This window comes from Schistocerca serialis, chromosome 4 (genome assembly GCF_023864345.2).
Source record: "Schistocerca serialis cubense isolate TAMUIC-IGC-003099 chromosome 4, iqSchSeri2.2, whole genome shotgun sequence".
Taxonomy (NCBI): Eukaryota; Metazoa; Arthropoda; class Insecta; order Orthoptera; family Acrididae; genus Schistocerca; species Schistocerca serialis.
Genome location: NC_064641.1, coordinates 79,809,165 through 79,826,930, shown reverse-complemented (window position 1 = coordinate 79,826,930; position 17,766 = coordinate 79,809,165). Strand labels below are relative to the sequence as shown.

Genomic DNA, 17,766 nt, shown 5'->3' with positions numbered 1-17,766 from the left:
AGGCGAAATACCCTCAGACTTCAAGAAGAATATAATAATTCCAATCCCAAAGAAAGCAGGTGTTGACAGATGTGAAAATTACCGAACTATCAGCTTAATAAGTCACAGCTGCAAAATACTAACACGAATTCTTTACAGACGAATGGAAAAACTAGTAGAAGCCAACCTCGGGGAAGATCAGTTTGGATTCCGTAGAAACACTGGAACACGTGAGGCAATACTGACCTTACGACTTATCTTAGAAGAAAGATTAAGGAAAGGCAAACCTACGTTTCTAGCATTTGTAGATTTAGAGAAAGCTTTTGACAATGTTGACTGGAATACTCTCTTTCAAATTCTAAAGGTGGCAGGGGTAAAATACAGGGAGCGAAAGGCTATTTACAATTTGTACAGAAACCAGATGGCAGTTATAAGAGTCGAGGGACATGAAAGGGAAGCAGTGGTTGGGAAGGGAGTAAGACAGGGTTGTAGCCTCTCCCCGATGTTGTTCAATCTGTATATTGAGCAAGCAGTAAAGGAAACAAAAGAAAAATTCGGAGTAGGTATTAAAATTCATGGAGAAGAAATAAAAACTTTGAGGTTCGCCGATGACATTGTAATTCTGTCAGAGACAGCAAAGGACTTGGAAGAGCAGTTGAATGGAATGGACAGTGTCTTGAAAGGAGGATATAAGATGAACATCAACAAAAGCAAAACAAGGATAATGGAATGTAGTCTAATTAAGTCGGGTGATGCTGAGGGAATTAGATTAGGAAATGAGGCACTTAAAGTAGTAAAGGAGTTTTGCTATTTGGGGAGCAAAATAACTGATGATGGTCGAAGTAGAGAGGATATAAAATGTAGGCTGGCAATGGCAAGGAAAGCGTTTCTGAAGAAGAGAAATTTGTTAACATCCAGTATTGATTTAAGTGTCAGGAAGTCATTTCTGAAAGTATTCGTATGGAGTGTAGCCATGTATGGAAGTGAAACATGGACGATAAATAGTTTGGACAAGAAGAGAATAGAAGCTTTCGAAATGTGGTGCTACAGAAGAATGCTGAAGATTAGATGGGTAGATCACATAACTAATGAGGAAGTATTGAATAGGATTGGGGAGAAGAGAAGTTTGTGGCACAACTTGACCAGAAGAAGGGATCGGTTGGTAGGACATGTTCTGAGGCATCAAGGGATCACCAATTTAGTATTGGAGGGCAGCGTGGAGGGTAAAAATCGTAGAGGGAGACCAAGAGATGAATACACTAAGCAGATTCAGAAGGATGTAGGTTGCAGTAGGTACTGGGAGATGAAAAAGCTTGCACAGGATAGAGTAGCATGGAGAGCTGCATCAAACCAGTCTCAGGACTGAAGACCACAACAACAACAACAACTACTGAGAAGGCTGCTGCCCCTCTTCAGGAACCACACATTTGTCTGACCTCTCAACAGATACCCCTCTGTTGTGGTTGCACCTACGGTACAGCTATCTGTATTGCTGGGGCATGCAAGCCTCCCCACCAACGGCAAGGTCCATGGTTCATGGGGGGATAAGGAGTGGGAAAGGTAAGCATTTGACGGCTTAAGATCAGAATAACAAGTGTGTGAGGGATGACTTGTTTGTGCAACCAGCAGAGTGTATTAAAGTGTAGCAGCAATGTGTAATGATGGTTTGTTGGTTATTTTTCTTACACTACGAGCCAAGGTGTATTAGTAGTTGGCAACAAATAACTGCTGCGATGGGCAAACACCTGCGGAGGAGTTTGTAGTCCACAGTATCTTTTTTGAACCATCAAATGCAAAATATTATGTCCACACTGACTTTTGCTCCAGTAAATGCTTTTGTTAGGGCACATATGTTAATTACTTCTTAAGAAGTTAACGTAACTCATCACAAGTAACTACATTGCACAGGAACGATCAGTGAACTAATGACTTTCAAGCAAAAATGTAGTAATAATCTCCTCTTTGCTTTGAAACTGAGTATGCAGTACTCAAACACCCAACTTCTAAAACTTGCCTATCGAATGCAAATGTCACATGATGGTTAAATGACTGCAGGTCATTACGTTTTATTAAAGACTTCTTGAATGTGGAAAATTATTCATTCCAGAACGATCTTTCTTCAAACAAGAAAATCCTTTTGTGATGTGTTTTGTGCAAAATCATTCACCTTACACAATACAACAGTTTTGAGCTGCCTTCACCCTTCTATTAAATCGAAAGTGAACATGTCACGTATGTTAGACCTTTTTCCACTTGTGATTCTATTTTACATGGTTTAGACAATGTTCATAAGTTTCAAGTAACTCCAACGGGTAACTGCAAGATAAACATTACAATTTCAAGGAAGAAAATTACAGTTGATAAATATACCCATGCCACCATAGTCAACTGGATGGACAGTGCCCGACAGGTGGCATACGGCTGAAGGTCACTGTAGGGGGAGCAAAATCTCTAGGGTGAACTGTTCTGATCTAGACACAGCCACAAGCTGCTTTGTAAAATTATTTCTTGAAGTTTCTGCTGTTACAATTGTGTTAGAATATGAAGCGAATAATCTTTGGCATTCCATCAGATCGATAACTTACGCAGACAGCTGGCATGTTGTTTAAGAAATAGAGGAAGGAGTGGACTCAAACTATGCCTTGCATCTACATTGAGCTACTCTTGCCACTGGACTACAAGCTGATACAGCAGACAATTCCTCATCCAACAGTGTTGCCAGACTGTGTATGTGGCCAGAATTAGAATTCTGAGGGGCAGCTGGTTTTATTGGACCTCTTAAGTGAACTTAGTTCCTGCGGCGGCTGGCCGAAGGACAGACTTTTTGTCTAAGACTGTACATTCCTGTCCGTGGACGTCTTTGTGACTGGACACTTTTCTAAGTATGAGGTCTTGATGGCAGACATAACTTCATCTGCCACTCTCTTTAAATCTAATGGACTTCTTATCGAAGTTTTTACATGCATGCCACTGAATCCTCCAATAACTACAGTGAAGCTTTTTTTATCATTTGTTGACACATAATGCTTGATTAACACAGAAATTATGATAATGATGTTGAAACATCAGTGCTACGGTGAAAGTCTGACAATCCCGTGACTATCCTTTAACCACATCAACAACGTATTGTGGAAACTACATCTTGCTTTGTTTCACAAGTTATCCAAGTTCTCTGCCTTCCCCATATCATTCTGAACATGCACATGGTGATATATAAACCAGTTAAAAATGCTGCCTCTTTTCATTGGCATCATCAGACTTCCCTCATTAATAACTGTATAATATGGGCCAATATCCATAACAATTACAGACGGCCTATATAACTTTTATAGTAATTGCCCTTTGAACAAATTACGAAGTTCTCATGATTGCTTTCTTTGTGATGGTCTTTGTTTTCCTTGATTTTTATATGAATCTGGAAGAACTTCCAGCATGCAAGAAACCTCTCTTCACGGAACAGCAGAACATCTGCGTATACTGTGTACACTGAGCACAAGCTCAGACAGGGAATGGAACTGCTTATGTATGGTTAAGAAGAATCTCTCCAGCATTCATTTTAATCAATTTCAGGAAACAATTAAGGAAACCATAGAAAATTTAAACCTGTATGAGGAAGTGACGCCCTCTCCTCCAAATACGAGTCCAGTGCTTAACCACAGCACCATCTCTCTCAGTGTTTCATCTCTGAATGTGGGTTCCGTACGAAACTGTTATCTACCTGCTGCACTTTACATGACTTGCTGTCTGTAACGGGAGTTCATAATCATCATGTATAAGACAAAATAAAATACTACAGGATCAGAAAAAGTGAGAAAGGGTACAGGCTGAATAATGATGAAGGCTGATTGAATTGGATAATTAACTTTTCAAAAAGAAGTATAAAACAAGTAAGACTAGAAAGTAAAGTTCTAATAAACAAACTACAATGTAGTATGAGGCTTTTTAGCTGTTGGCAAAACAGGTGTCATAGGAAAACCAATTTTAGAAAAACATTTATTTTATTTGTGGTCATGAAAGTACACTAAAATGACATCTTTGGATTATGACTACAATTCAACATTAATATTTTCTTTACAAAAGTAACTATGTAGTCTTACTGGCAAAAAACTTCTTGTAAAAATATAAAATTAAATATCAATCAGCAGTGAACTTGTACACACACACATTTCAAGTACCATAAAAAGGCTAATTCTTAATAATTTAACAATTGTTCAACTTAGTATTTATTTCCATGTTTATCAGCAGTGGACACATTTTTGTGTGTAGACCAAAAACAAGAACAGAACCAAAAATTAAATAAATATGAACACTGATTATTAATATTCACTTAGTTCAGCACATCTGTTTTACAAATTGGGTGAATAAGTCATGATTTCGTACGAAACAAAAAAAAACTGACACTTCATTCGAGAACTCTCAGACTGGTGATAAGTATGTACCAACTTCTATCAACTGCATTCTGCAGGAATCTTTATACTGTATGATAACACTCCATGTCCTAATTTGTTTTGTTATCTCATACAGACTTTGTACTCTATGGCACAGTAACTAACCAAACGTGCACATACCAGAGAGCATTGCTGTTTCTATAACTGTAACAGTAACACTTCTGATTCACTACTACAAATGCTACCTTCAGGAGCCTAGTCCTAAATAATCCAAAGAAATAAAAGCAACATCATAGTAAATAAATGCAGTAAAAAAAAAAAAAAAAAATTGCTCTGATGGTTTCCCAGAAGCTTCACACAAATTGCTATAACATTTAACAACACACAGTTTGAAAGGAACTCCCAGACATACATTTTGACAATATATAACAAACACAGGTTACAACTTGGTATGACAACAATAAAAATGTTCTGTTATGGCTTATGCAGATACTGCCAACAATGTAATCATTATTTACATTCAATTTGTTCATTAATTCAATGCCTACATATAAGGTGTCCACTTCTCAAAAGGTCACAACAATAAATATGAATACATAGCAATTCAAAGTCAATTGCAAAACTAAATGCAGCTGTCAAAAAAGATCAATATTTTATAAGAATTCCATCTCTCGCTCAATTCCCACAAACTTCAACTGTTCAGTTGGTCCATACCTGCAAAAATGGTAAAGAGGAAAAGTCATAAGTTGTCTTTAAACTCAGAAAACAGAAATTTCAACAAAATATTGCAGGTGAAATTTAAAATACTGCTACGAGTGCCCCTGTCAAGACAAATCACATTACATTTGATATTATAATGGTTTAAAACCGGAGGACATTCATTCTATGATTAATGTCTAATTTACATCTACATTTATACTCCGCAAGTCATCCAACGGTGTGTGGTGGAGGGCACTTTACGTGACACTGTCATTACCTCTCCTTCCTGTTCCAGTCGCATATGGTTCGCGGGAAGAACGACTGCTGGAAAGCCTCCGTGCGCGCTCGAATCTCCCTAATTTTACATTCATGATCTCCTCAGGAGGTATAAGTAGGTGGAAGCAATATAGTTGATACCTCATCCAGAAACGCATCCTCTCGAAACCTGGACAGCAAGCTACACTGCGATGCAGAGCGCCTCTCTTGCAGAGTCTGCCACTTGAGTTTGCTAAGCATCTCCGTAACGCTATCACGCTTGCCAAATAACGAAACGCGCCGCTCTCCTTTGGATCTTCTCTATCTCCTCCGTCAACCCGAGCTGGTATGGATCCCATACTGATGAGCAATACTCAAGTATAGGTCGAACGAGTGTTTTGTAAGCCACCTCCTTTGTTGATGGACTACATTTTCTAAGGACTCTCCCAATGAATCTCAACCTGGTACCCGCCTTACCAACAATTAATTTTATATGATCATTCCACTTCAAATCGTTCCGCACGCACACTCCCACATATTTTACAGAAGTAACTGCTACCAGTGTTTGTTCTGCTATCATATAATCATACAATAAAGGATCCTTCTTTCTATGTATTCACAATACATTACATTTGTCTATGTTAAGGGTCAGTTGCCACTCCCTGCACCAAGTGCCTATCCGCTGCAGATCTTCCTGCATTTCGCTGCAATTTTCTAATGCTGCAACTTCTCTGTATACTACAGCATCATCCGCGAAAAGCTGCATGGAACTTCTGACACTATCTACTAGGTCATTTATATATATTGTGAAAAGCAATGGTCCCAAAACACTCCCCTGTGGCATGCCAGAGGTTACTTTAATGTCTGTAGACATCTCTCCATTGAGAACAACATGCTGTGTTCTGTTTGCTAAAAACTCTTCAATCCGGTCACACAGCTGGTCTGATATACAGTAGGCTCTTACTTTGTTTATCAGGCGACAGTGCGGAACTGTATCAAATGCCTTCCGGAAGTAAAGGAAAATGGCATCTACCTGGGAGCCTGTATCTAATATTTTCTGTGTCTCATGAACAAATAAAGCCTTGCACGATCGCAGTTTCCGGAATCCATGTTGATTCCTACAGAGTAGATTCTGGGTTTCCAGAAACGACAAGATACGCGAGCAAAAAACATGTTCTAAAATTCTACAACAGATCGACGTCAGAGATATAGGCCTATAGTTTTGCGCATCTGCCCGACGACCCTTCTTGAAGACTGTGTAACGAAGCAGGGTTGCCCACTGCTATCCTGTTTTGGTTTTACACTCCTTCAGTAACTTAGTTAAGCAATGAACTCTCTCTCTCTCTCTCTCTCTCTCTCTCTCTCTCTCTCTCTCTCTTTTTTTTTTTTTTTTTTTTTTTTTTCGATTACAGATTCTGTGGCCTTCAGCCTCATAGTACAGAATTCAGAAATAGTTTAAATAAAATTCCCCTAGTAAAATCTATTGTTTCAGTTCATTCGAATGTCTATTCTTAAAGTAATGAGCTAATCAGTTTTATTGGAAATGCATACTATTAACAGTTATGGACAATAACATACATTGTGCAATACATATTAAGTAAAATTCGAGTGAGCTAATAGATCAAATTCAGCTATAAGACTGCATCGAAAAGAAAGCCTAAATTTTACTGATTCCAGCAAAGTGTTTAAATTAACCTAAAGTCTATTAGTTAAATAGATATTAAGACTTAAAAAATTCGTAGCCTGTATGACTTTCAGTGCCAATTGTGACCAAACTAACAAATAATTCAGAGATCTGTTTCGATACTTTTGCTACCTCTATTTTTCTACGTAAAACAACCCCAGTCTCAACTTTGTAAGTGCATTAATTAAGAATTAAGTAAATTTGAATATGTAAAAATTATTGTTCAAAAGGGCTGCCATGGTTATAAGTCGGGAATTCCCACGGTGGATGCATAAGTTAGTTCCGCGTATTTAAATTGATACAGCTCACTCATGTTATTTAAATAATAAAACCCAATAGTTAACTTCAAAACCAGTTAGAAAGGATCATTTTAACCCTGGGAAATTATAAACTATAATATATTAAACAGAAATAGTCAAATATTCAAGCGCTCGTCTATATAAGATCCCAGCTGGTGCAGTTCTAAGTTAGTTCTCGGTCAGATTCTCTTGGAGCAAAAGTATGGCAAGTTGGTTAATTTTTCGGTAATTGTAATTGTGAACTTTGTTAAAGACTGGAAGTTTTTGACCTACCTAAAGTGACGGACCTACCTAATGTGACGATTAAGTGTAAGAGGCCTGACTGATGACCATAGATGTTAAGTCCCATAGTGCTCAGAGCCATTTTGTAAGAGGCCTGGTCACATGAATATTGTGTGTGCGAGTGATAACAATTAAATCGTACTGTGGTTGACATAAATGTTCTACGATGAATACGATCTTGACTTTTGATTTTGGGAAACTTAACCTAGGATCCTGGCTTCTTAATTTCAGTGTGATTTAGGTGAGACGGACGCAGCTACCGGGAAGACAATATTGAATAAACAAAGCAAGGAGGTTGGGAATACTGCGCACTATCTACTGGGTGAGGATATGTTTCAATACTGGTACATCCGGTTGTGACGTAAACTTTAAGTGGCACTAATAAAAGGACATGCCCCGACACGTTACAACTGGGACTACCTCTGCTCTTTTCCAATCATTTGGAACCTTCCGTTCCTCTAGAGACTTGGGGTACATGGCTATTAGAAAGGGGCAAGTTCTTTCGTGTAATCTGTGTAGAATCGAATTGGTATCCCGTCAGGTCCAGTGGACTTTCCTCTGTTGAGTGATTTCAGTTGCTTTTCTATTCTTTGGACACTTATTTCGATGTCAGCCATTTTTTTGTTTTTGCGAGGATTTAGGGAAGGAACTGCAGTGCGGTCTTCCTCTGTGAAACAGCTTTGGAAAAAGGTGTTTAGTATTTCAGCTTTACGCATGTCATCCTCTGTTTCAATGCCATCATCATCCCAGAGTGTCTGGATATGCTGTTTCGAGCCACTTACTGATTTAATGTAAGACCAGAACTTCCTAGGATTTTCTGTCAAGTCGGTACATAGAATTTTACTTTCGAATTCACTGAACGCTTCACGCATAGCCCTCCTTACGCTAACTTTGACATCGTTTAGCTTCTGTTTGTCTGAGAGGTTTTGGCTGCGTTTAAACTTGCAGTGAAGCTCTCTTTGCTTTCGCAGTAGTTTCCTAACTTTGTTGTTGAACCACGGTGGGTTTTTCCCGTCCCTCACAGTTTTACTCGGCACGTACCTGTCTAAAACGCATTTTATGATTGCCTTGAACTTTTTCCATAAACACTCAATATTGTCAGTGTCAGAACAGAAATTTTCGTTTTGATCTGTTAGGTAGTCTGAAATCTGCCTTCTATTACTCTTGCTAAACAGATAAACCTTCCTCCCTTTTTTTATATTCCTATTTGCTTCCATATTCAGGGATGCTGCAATGGCCTTATGATCACTGATTCCCTGTTCTGCACATACAGAGTCGAAAAGTTCGGGTCTGTTTGTTATCAGTAGGTCCAAGATGTTATCTCCACGAGTCGGTTCTCTGTTTAATAGCTCGAGGTAATTTTTGGATAGTGCACTCAGTATAATGTCACTCGATACTCTGTCCCTACCACCCGTCCTAAACATCTGAGTGTCCCAGTCTATATCTGGTAAATTGAAACCACCACCTAAGACTATAAAATGCTGAGGAAATTTATGTGAAATGTATTCCAGATTTTCTCTCAGTTGTTCTGCCACTAATGCTGCTGAGTCAGGAGGTTGGTAAAAGGACCCAATTGTTAACCTAGCTTGCTTGTTAAGTGTAACCTCCACCCATAATAATTCTCAGGGACTATCCACTTCTACTTCACTACAGGATAAACTACTACCAACAGCGACAAACACGCCACCTACGGTTGCATGCAATCTATCCTTTCTAAACACCGTCTCTGCCTTTGTAAAAATTTCAGCAGAATTTATCTCTGGCTTCAGCCAGCTTTCCGTATCTGTAACGATTTCAGCTTCGGTGCTTTCTATCAGCGCTTGAAGTTCCGGTACTATACCAATGCAGCTTCAACAGTTTACAATTACAGTACCGATTGCTGCTTGGTCCCCACATGTCCTGACTTTGCCCCACACCCTTTTAGGCTGTTGCCCTTTCTGTACTTGCCCGAGGCCATCTAACCTAAAAAACCGCCCAGTCCACGCCACACAACCCCTGCTACCCATGTAGCCGTCTTCTGTGAGTAGTGAACTCCTGGCCTATCCAGCGGAACCCGAAACCCCACCCCCCTATGGCGCAAGTCGAGAATCTGCAGCCCACACGGTCGCAGAACCGTCTCAGCCTCTGATTCAGACCCTCCACTCGGCTCTGTACCAAAGGTCCACAGTCAGTCCTGTCAACGATGCTGCAGATGGTGAGCTCTGCTTTCATCCTGCTATCGAGACTAGTGGTCTTCACCAAATCAGATAGCCGCCGGAAGCCAGAGAGGATTTCCTCCGAGCCATAGCGACACACATCATTGGTGCCGACATGAGCAACCACCTGCAGATGGGTGCACCCTGTACCCTTCATGGCATCCGGAAGGACCCTTTCCACATTTGGAATGACTCCCCCCGGTATGCACACGGAGTGCATATTGGTTTTCTTCCCCTCTCTTGCTGCCTGTAACCCCTGTTTCAATTCTGTTCTTGTTTCCTTTTTTTCTTAATGTATGTTCTGTTATATTATGCAATTATTTTCAAGTAGGTTGTTAACAGCAATTATTTTGGATAGATTTCTAAGTCAATGGCCAAATCCGAATCTCTATATTTATTACTATTACTTGTGAAATATTTACTATTTTGTGAAAAATGCAATGTGGACATGCAAGAATTACTTAGCTCTTGGAATTATTAAATTAATAGCGCCCCTAAAAGCCTTTTATGCACATCGTGTTTTGCTCAAAAACAGTGCATGATGCTCACCTTAAGTATGGCATAAAATGATGAATAAATAAATAAATAAATAAATAAAAGGATGGGTGCTCAAAACAGTTAATAACTTTGAACAATTCATTTTCCTAACCTGTAATCAAAGAACAGTTCTTCTCCAGGCTGTATGGCACGTTTAGCAAAAATACCAATTCTGTGGTCCCCATTCACCATCATAACTTTTGCATAACAATTAGGGTTTATAGAATGATTAGCAAAGCGTATTTTATTCCCTTTGCGAGTTGCATCAACCACAAAATCTGAAACAAAATTAGTGTACATATATTACACTTAATGAATGTGAAACCAATAAATTAGCATATTAGGTTTACGCTAAAATGAATTAAAATAAACACTGAGAGGAAATACAATGAACACATATTCACAATCTAGTCTTACTTATAACTGTAACTTTCAAACTCTTCATTTAAATTTGCTATTCCTTATGCACTATGGTTCCTGGAGAAGCCAAAATGTCTTTCCATGACCCTTGTTCTGTCCTGATCAAGAAGAAAGTTACTTTCTGTAAATGACATGCAGAAACCATGACAGAGTAATTACACACAAATGGCAAAAACCCCTTGTCAGCATATCCTTCAGTGATTAACAAATGTAGAAGCAGGTGATGTCGAAAGACACATACTTATTTGCACAACAGAGCTGTTTATTTTACTACTCAAAACATCTCTTACAATTTCTTAAAAAATCTGCCTATTCATGAGAATAAAAAATTAGTTTCATGAAATATTTATGATTTGTGCTCAACTAACTAATCAGTATCACAGTTAAGATATTTAAAAAATATCTAAAGCAGTAATCAATTCAAGGTTTGTATGACTTACTAATGCAGAAGACTACTACCTTCACAACTGTAGCTGATCACAATTCAACCTGCCCCCCCCCCCTCCCCCCCAAAAAAAAGGAATTCACATCTCACATCACTGCCACACATATGATAGAAAACATATCTGAAATACAAATTTCTCCCTAGTACGATGACCTGCTTTGCAGTTATGCAGTTATGTTGTGGTACCTGAGAAGATTCAGGTGTACAAATTATAATGACTGAGAAATGGAAACAAAAATCAGACAAATTATTTCAAGCTAATGAAATTGAGAAAATGACATCAACAGAACCAAGTTCAGTGACTCAAAAAATAAGAGGGGCTGTAAGGGGCACTTTTATCAATACTCACTCTACCCTTTACAAATCGCAGGTTCTCTGCAACATTTGAAGCTAAAAATGCGTTTTCCAGCAGGAGGCCCTGTCTTCTTGTTTTGTTCAACAATGCACAAGCCCTGCTATTCATGCCTTTTAAATGATGTGAAGTTAGTTGACACAGGTTTTGCGTTGAACAATCGCATGCAGTCAAGTTGCATCAAAAAATATGAACAGTTTGCAGAAGTTGACAGAATACAAGTCTGGAAATTTTCTGAGAAATGGTGGCGCAACAGTGAATGATAATTGGTTAATTCACAAAGCGTGTGTGTTACTACACATGAACAAAGTGTAAGAGCCAGTATGTCATTCTTCGCCAGTAGCATTTGTTGGTGGGTTATATTATTACTTGACCAATTACTGGGACAGCTGTAAATTTTTGTAGTGTGATAATTTAATTTGGAAAATCAATACAATAATGGCAAACTCCAGTGTGACTAAATTTAACTACTAATATGAGAACGATGGGGTCTAACCACTGTTAGGAACTGTGTTACTTACAATCTCAATACACTAAGTAAATGATATGAACTGTTGTCCTTATATATAAAAAGAGCTGCTGTTATTTCAGGCAACACAGATTTCGCATGATGTGAGTTCTCCCTGTTAACCTCTCCTAACCCACATCTCACTGCTGCAAAGAAAACTGTTTCAATTAAGTATCAACAAAATATAGTGCAAGGGAGCTTACAATGCTACAGAATATTGTAAAAAAATGAAAGTCGGAAACAAGCACTGTTTCTCATTTACAGGCACCAATACAGCATCATAAAGATGAGAACATTTCATTTTTCTAACCACCCAAGAACACTTATCCACTTGGCATTCTTTGCTATTTCTGAGTGTTTCTGTGGCTGTTTTGTATGTAGTGCTGCAGCCAACAAGAGAAAATCATCAGCCAGACCTAGCAATACACTTCACTAATCCTCAGTTGCTACCATGTATGACATTCTTTTGCTACATACTTGTAAAAATGCCATTAGAAATTTCTGAGTTATCAACTACTTTGAGAACCAAGCTCTTTTGAACCTGAACTTCAAATGTATTCCAAAGTTTTAAAAATATTATTCATGTGGCACAAATATAAGGCTCAGTATGTTGTAGAGGTGCTACAGTAAACTCTGGTTTCTGAAGGGATCCAACAAACTTACATCTACAGTAGGCAACTGAAACGAATACCTGTGAGGGGTGACGCTGGAAAACAATCCTTCTTACTCTCACTCCCTCTGCCTTGCAGTTACCCATGATCTTTGCTATAACACACAAAACATATTACCTTACCAGCACACCACCTCATTGTCAGCCCTGTTGTGTTTCAATGTGTGCTGTTTGTGGTTTACCATTTTCTTTTTTCTTTTTTTTTTTATGTGCAGCATGACTGACAAAGAGAAAAATCCTAGTGAAAAGTGCATGATGCTTACATCCCATTGTAAGCCAGAAACAAATGGGTTTTAACTGAATAAAATGGAATATATTATCAGGATGAAAAACCACATTTCCATTGTTGCGTATGAAGTGCCAATATTAATGAAACTATTTCTACAGCAACTGCTGAAATTCTGTAAACAAAAATGGAGAATTTGACTAATATTATTGTGGAAGTATCAGTGCACTATGAGGTGAGACCATCTGAGATATATGTCACTGGAACCTCATCTACTGAGTCACACATACAATTTTAATGGGGTGAAATTTATGTATTTTTTTAACTATGCAAATTATTCTGCTCTAGAGTACATCACAATGAACCCCTACCCATTGCTGCATGCATTCTTCTCAGCAGTGGACAGTACGCACATCTTGAAGCAAGACATGACAAAACCAGTAAAACTATGACATTTAATGAAGTTGTTATAAGTTACACATTTTCCACTAGAGTATCTATGGACAAAACAGAGGATAAACAATATGTTACATAAGATACAAAAAATACATCATTTGTGAACAGCAACGTGAGGAGCAAAATTTTAGATGTGCATCTACTACAAAACTAGTTATCTTTGAAATTTCATGAACTGCAGATCTTGAGTCACTTTTTGTGCGAGACTTTGATAATTACTCAAAATCTTTCTCAAGCCATACCATACAAAGTAATCTTGCAGAAGCACTTTCTTCATATCTTGTCACACTAAGACAAAGGCACTAAAAGAAAAATAACATTTAAAAAATGTCACTGTTCATAAGAGGTGAAACCTTCCATTGGCAAGAGAGAACCACAAATTAGTGACAGAATTATGAAAAGTAATACAGGGCAAAGGACAGAAAGTGAGACACAATAAGAGAGAATCCTAGCTTTTAATTACTTCCCATTTGTGACTGAATCCCTTCCAACTTAGTATGTTATAAATTTCCTCTATTTATTTTCAACTGTACTTGTATGTTACTGATGATTTATTTCTTACATAAAAAGTACTAGTAATGAAAAATTATCAAAAACTGGAACCAAAGATTATATATAAAATTATAATGAAGATACAATATGAGTGATGACTGTTATATGCTAAATGGTCTGCAAAGAGAAACTCACCATTATTCAAATTAAAGAGGAAGCTACACATATACTTGTCATAAACTTTTCCTCTCCGGTCTGCTTCATCCTGTGATATGATTTCGCCACAATATTCTGAAATAAATTCATTTTTCTGCGCACTGTCTTTAAGAAATATCCCCCATCCAGCAACATCCGATGGTGCCATAAGCAGGTGTTTATCTGTAAATATATCAGATATTTTGACAATCAAAATGATAGCATGTTAACAAAAATGCAAGCTAAATCTCAGGTACTGATACTTTAACTTTCTCCAATTATATTTGTTTTAACACAGCTCACTTCAAACTGTTTCAATCAATCTGCATAGGTTTTATTACTGTTGCTTTACTTGCACAATACATCACTCTACAGGGTGTCCCAGCTATCTTGTCCACCCAAAATATCTCTGGAACAATAACAGCTATTGGAAAACGACTTTCACCGGTATCAATGTTATCAATGTAGGGCTGGGGCCCATGAATGTACATATTTGGAAACATTCTAAAACGAAAGCATGTGTGTTTTTTAACACAAACTTATGTCCTTTTAAATGGACCTCCTATATTTTTTCTTCAGCAATCCATAGCATGACAAAGCACATACACAATGGCACAATGGCAATATTCCCATTACATCCTGAGATATTAAGATGCGAAGTTGACACTTGAAACACCCGACATGCGCTGCAAGTGCATGTCCTGAGGCTCAGGCGTGAACCCCATGCTGCCCGTAATCGCGATGTGATTGACATGCGTAATCACACTTCCATACTTATCAAGAGGTCGGAAATGAATAATACGGTCTGCTGCCATCCTGCTGCGATTACGGGCATCATGGGGTTCACGCCTGAGCCTCAGGACGTGCGCTATGTGCTGACAGAACATTTTTAAATAGATGTAGCAAATATGTAATAAGGTGGTGACTGCATGTGATACATGACAAACACTAATATAAAATAATCAAAATAAAACAAATATGGATTAAAAATCAGTCATTATTAAAATCAAAGTTTCCTGACAAGCCTATAAAGCTGCCAGTTAAGTACAAGAGACTAACTTGCCAGTTCAGTCCTCCTGAAGGTATATGGAAGACCAAAGTTTGAATCATCACAAGTGGGGCAATTTTATGTTAAAATCAAAATTCCACTTCTATACCAACATTTAATATAACAGAAGGGACTGGGAAAGCCTAACAACTTCATTCTATCTCGTAAACATAAATTTAATAAGTTCTTCAGTTATCTGCACAAATATTATTTACAAGAGGAGAATATAGTGAAGAACAGTGATTAATCAAGTTCAAAAAAACTTACGTAATCCACGCTGAACACTGACATTTTTACAAGAAATTTTGGAAATATCAAATTGCTCAGCTCCACATGTAACACACAAATCTGGATCACATTCACGAACAGCTAAGTAACATGGGCATTGTTTTGTGTTACACTGTGCCTTACAACGGCAACCGGGGAAGCGGTTCTGGCCTAGAAACATAAACAAGTAAAAAAATTAGAGAGTACCCTGACAGGAATACGTATATTCTTAATGACAATACTGTAGTGACAATACTATGAGACATGAAATAGTTCAAACCGTACAACAACAACACGAATTTTCCAGCTGACTTAACCCTACAAAATAGAGATGGCATTATCAGATGTGAAAAAAGTTAAATGTGTCACCAATGAACAAAAAGAAAGAAAAAATAACAGACAAATGTTGTTTGTATGTTAACTAAGAATAAAAGGGACAGTGGGCGAACGGATACAAGATACAATAAACTAAATATGTGCATTTAATACTCAAATGCATTAGTTTAACTTCACAGGAATTATCTCGTCTGTTTGGCCACAAGGTAATATAAATGTATGTGGATTTCATAGGGACAGAAAACATGACGTAAGTATTTTATGTGACGTAGTGAATTGGATATCAGTCAAAACTTGACTCAAATATCATGAATACTTCAATAATTTAACAGGAATAATTATGAATGTCAATTAATGCAATTAATTATTAATAAATACAATCTCCAGTTGTCTTATAAGGAATTTTGTTGTGGCGGTTAAAATTAACTTCACAAATGGAAATTCATCAGATTTGTTAAAAATTCAATGTTACAGAGTCTGCTTGTAAATGAAATACTTTGTACATTGTCAGAATAAGTATTTAACTGCACTTTAAGTAATAAAAAACAATATAACACTAAATGTGGAAGAGAAGTCAGTGGAAACAAAAAGATACATATAGTGTGAACCAATCTCTGATAACTTCAATATTGAACAAGAATGGAAATTCCACGGCCACAGCAAGTGCATCTGGGTGTGTGTGTGGTTGTGTACATGAATGTATCTGCTTCTACTAGAGAAAGAGCAAGAGCTCAAAAGCTACTATTTAACAGTTTTCTGTTACCTGTTTCTATGCATCACACTTTAATCAGTTATATGTGAGTGGTAGTCTTAATGTATGACTATTTAATGAATCATTCAAGATAGTGAAACAGTGTTTTCAGCAAATGATATGCAAAAGCCCAAATAATTTGCTGTACTGTTGACAACTGTATCTTCTTTAACAGCACTCAAAACCTTTTGGAAATAGTTCAGCAATATAATTTTTGTTATGGTTTTTACTGAAATTTTCTCAAAAATATGTAGGTAAATTTGAAACACAAATGTCAACGGAAAGATCAAATTGCTGTTTCTCTGCCGAAGGACTAAGCAACATTGAGCGAGATTTGCCTCAAAGCTGGAAACAGAGGCACAACCTCCACCCTTGTAAGGAGAGAGTGCATCTTGCTGCCTACTTTGGTACTTGTATTTGGAATATTATCTAGCTAATTTTGTGAACATATCACTATATACTGAAACAAATCCACCAAAAATATACAAAAAATATACCTATTCCAGAAAGCAGATAAAAATTCGTCTGACATCTTGAGATGCAATCTCCATTCGTTCCAAATTAAAAAATGTAAGTGTAGACCAGATGTGGCTTGAATTCAAAGGAATATTCTTGACAGCTACTGAGAGATTTATACCAAATAAATTAACAAGACAGAGCTGATTCCCTTGGTACCCAAAATGGGTCAGAACACTGTTGAAGAATCAACGAAAAAAGCATGCCAAATTTAAACAAACGTAAAAGCCCCAAGATTGGTGATCTTTTACACAAGCTCAAAATTTAGCACGTACTTAGTGTGCAATGCTTGTAATAGTTTCCACAACGATACTTTGTCTTGAAACCTTGCGTAAAATCCAAAGAGATTCTGGTCATGTGTAAAGTATGCTAGTGGCAAGGCACAATGAATGCCTTCTCTGCACGACAGCAATGGAAATACTGTCGATGACAGTGCTCCTAAAGCACAGTTACTAGACACAGCCTTCCTGAAATTCCTTCTCCATAGAAGGTGATGTAAATATTCCAGAATTCAAAGCAAGAACAGCTGCCAACATGAGTAACTTAAAAGTACATAACCTCAGAGTAATGAAGCAACTTAAATGACTTAATAAAAGCAGACTGCAAACCAATTAGTTTCCCTTCAGAGTATGCTGATGCGACAGCCCAATAATTAACAATCATATACAATCACTCATTCGATGAAAGATCCATACTCAAAGACTGGAAAGTTGCACAGGTCATACCATTATTCAAAAATGACAGTAGGAGTAATCCACTAAATTAC

At 37.6% G+C, this 17,766-nt stretch overlaps 1 protein-coding gene across 2 annotated transcripts in view; it reads right to left on the bottom strand.

Moving 5' to 3' along the window:
- Positions 1–3,989: 3,989 nt before the first annotated feature.
- The window catches only part of LOC126473629 (histone-lysine N-methyltransferase E(z)), a 92,378-nt gene continuing 78,601 nt past the window's right edge, over positions 3,990–17,766 (bottom strand). For both annotated transcript variants that reach the window (XM_050100806.1, XM_050100807.1), the window contains exons 11-14: positions 15,398–15,568; positions 14,083–14,265; positions 10,431–10,596; positions 3,990–5,081 (exon numbers count right to left, since the gene is read on the bottom strand). In XM_050100806.1, coding sequence (XP_049956763.1) covers positions 5,021–5,081; positions 10,431–10,596; positions 14,083–14,265; positions 15,398–15,568 — 581 coding nt within the window. In that variant the 3' untranslated portion in view covers positions 3,990–5,020. The remainder of the gene's footprint in view (positions 5,082–10,430; positions 10,597–14,082; positions 14,266–15,397; positions 15,569–17,766) is intronic.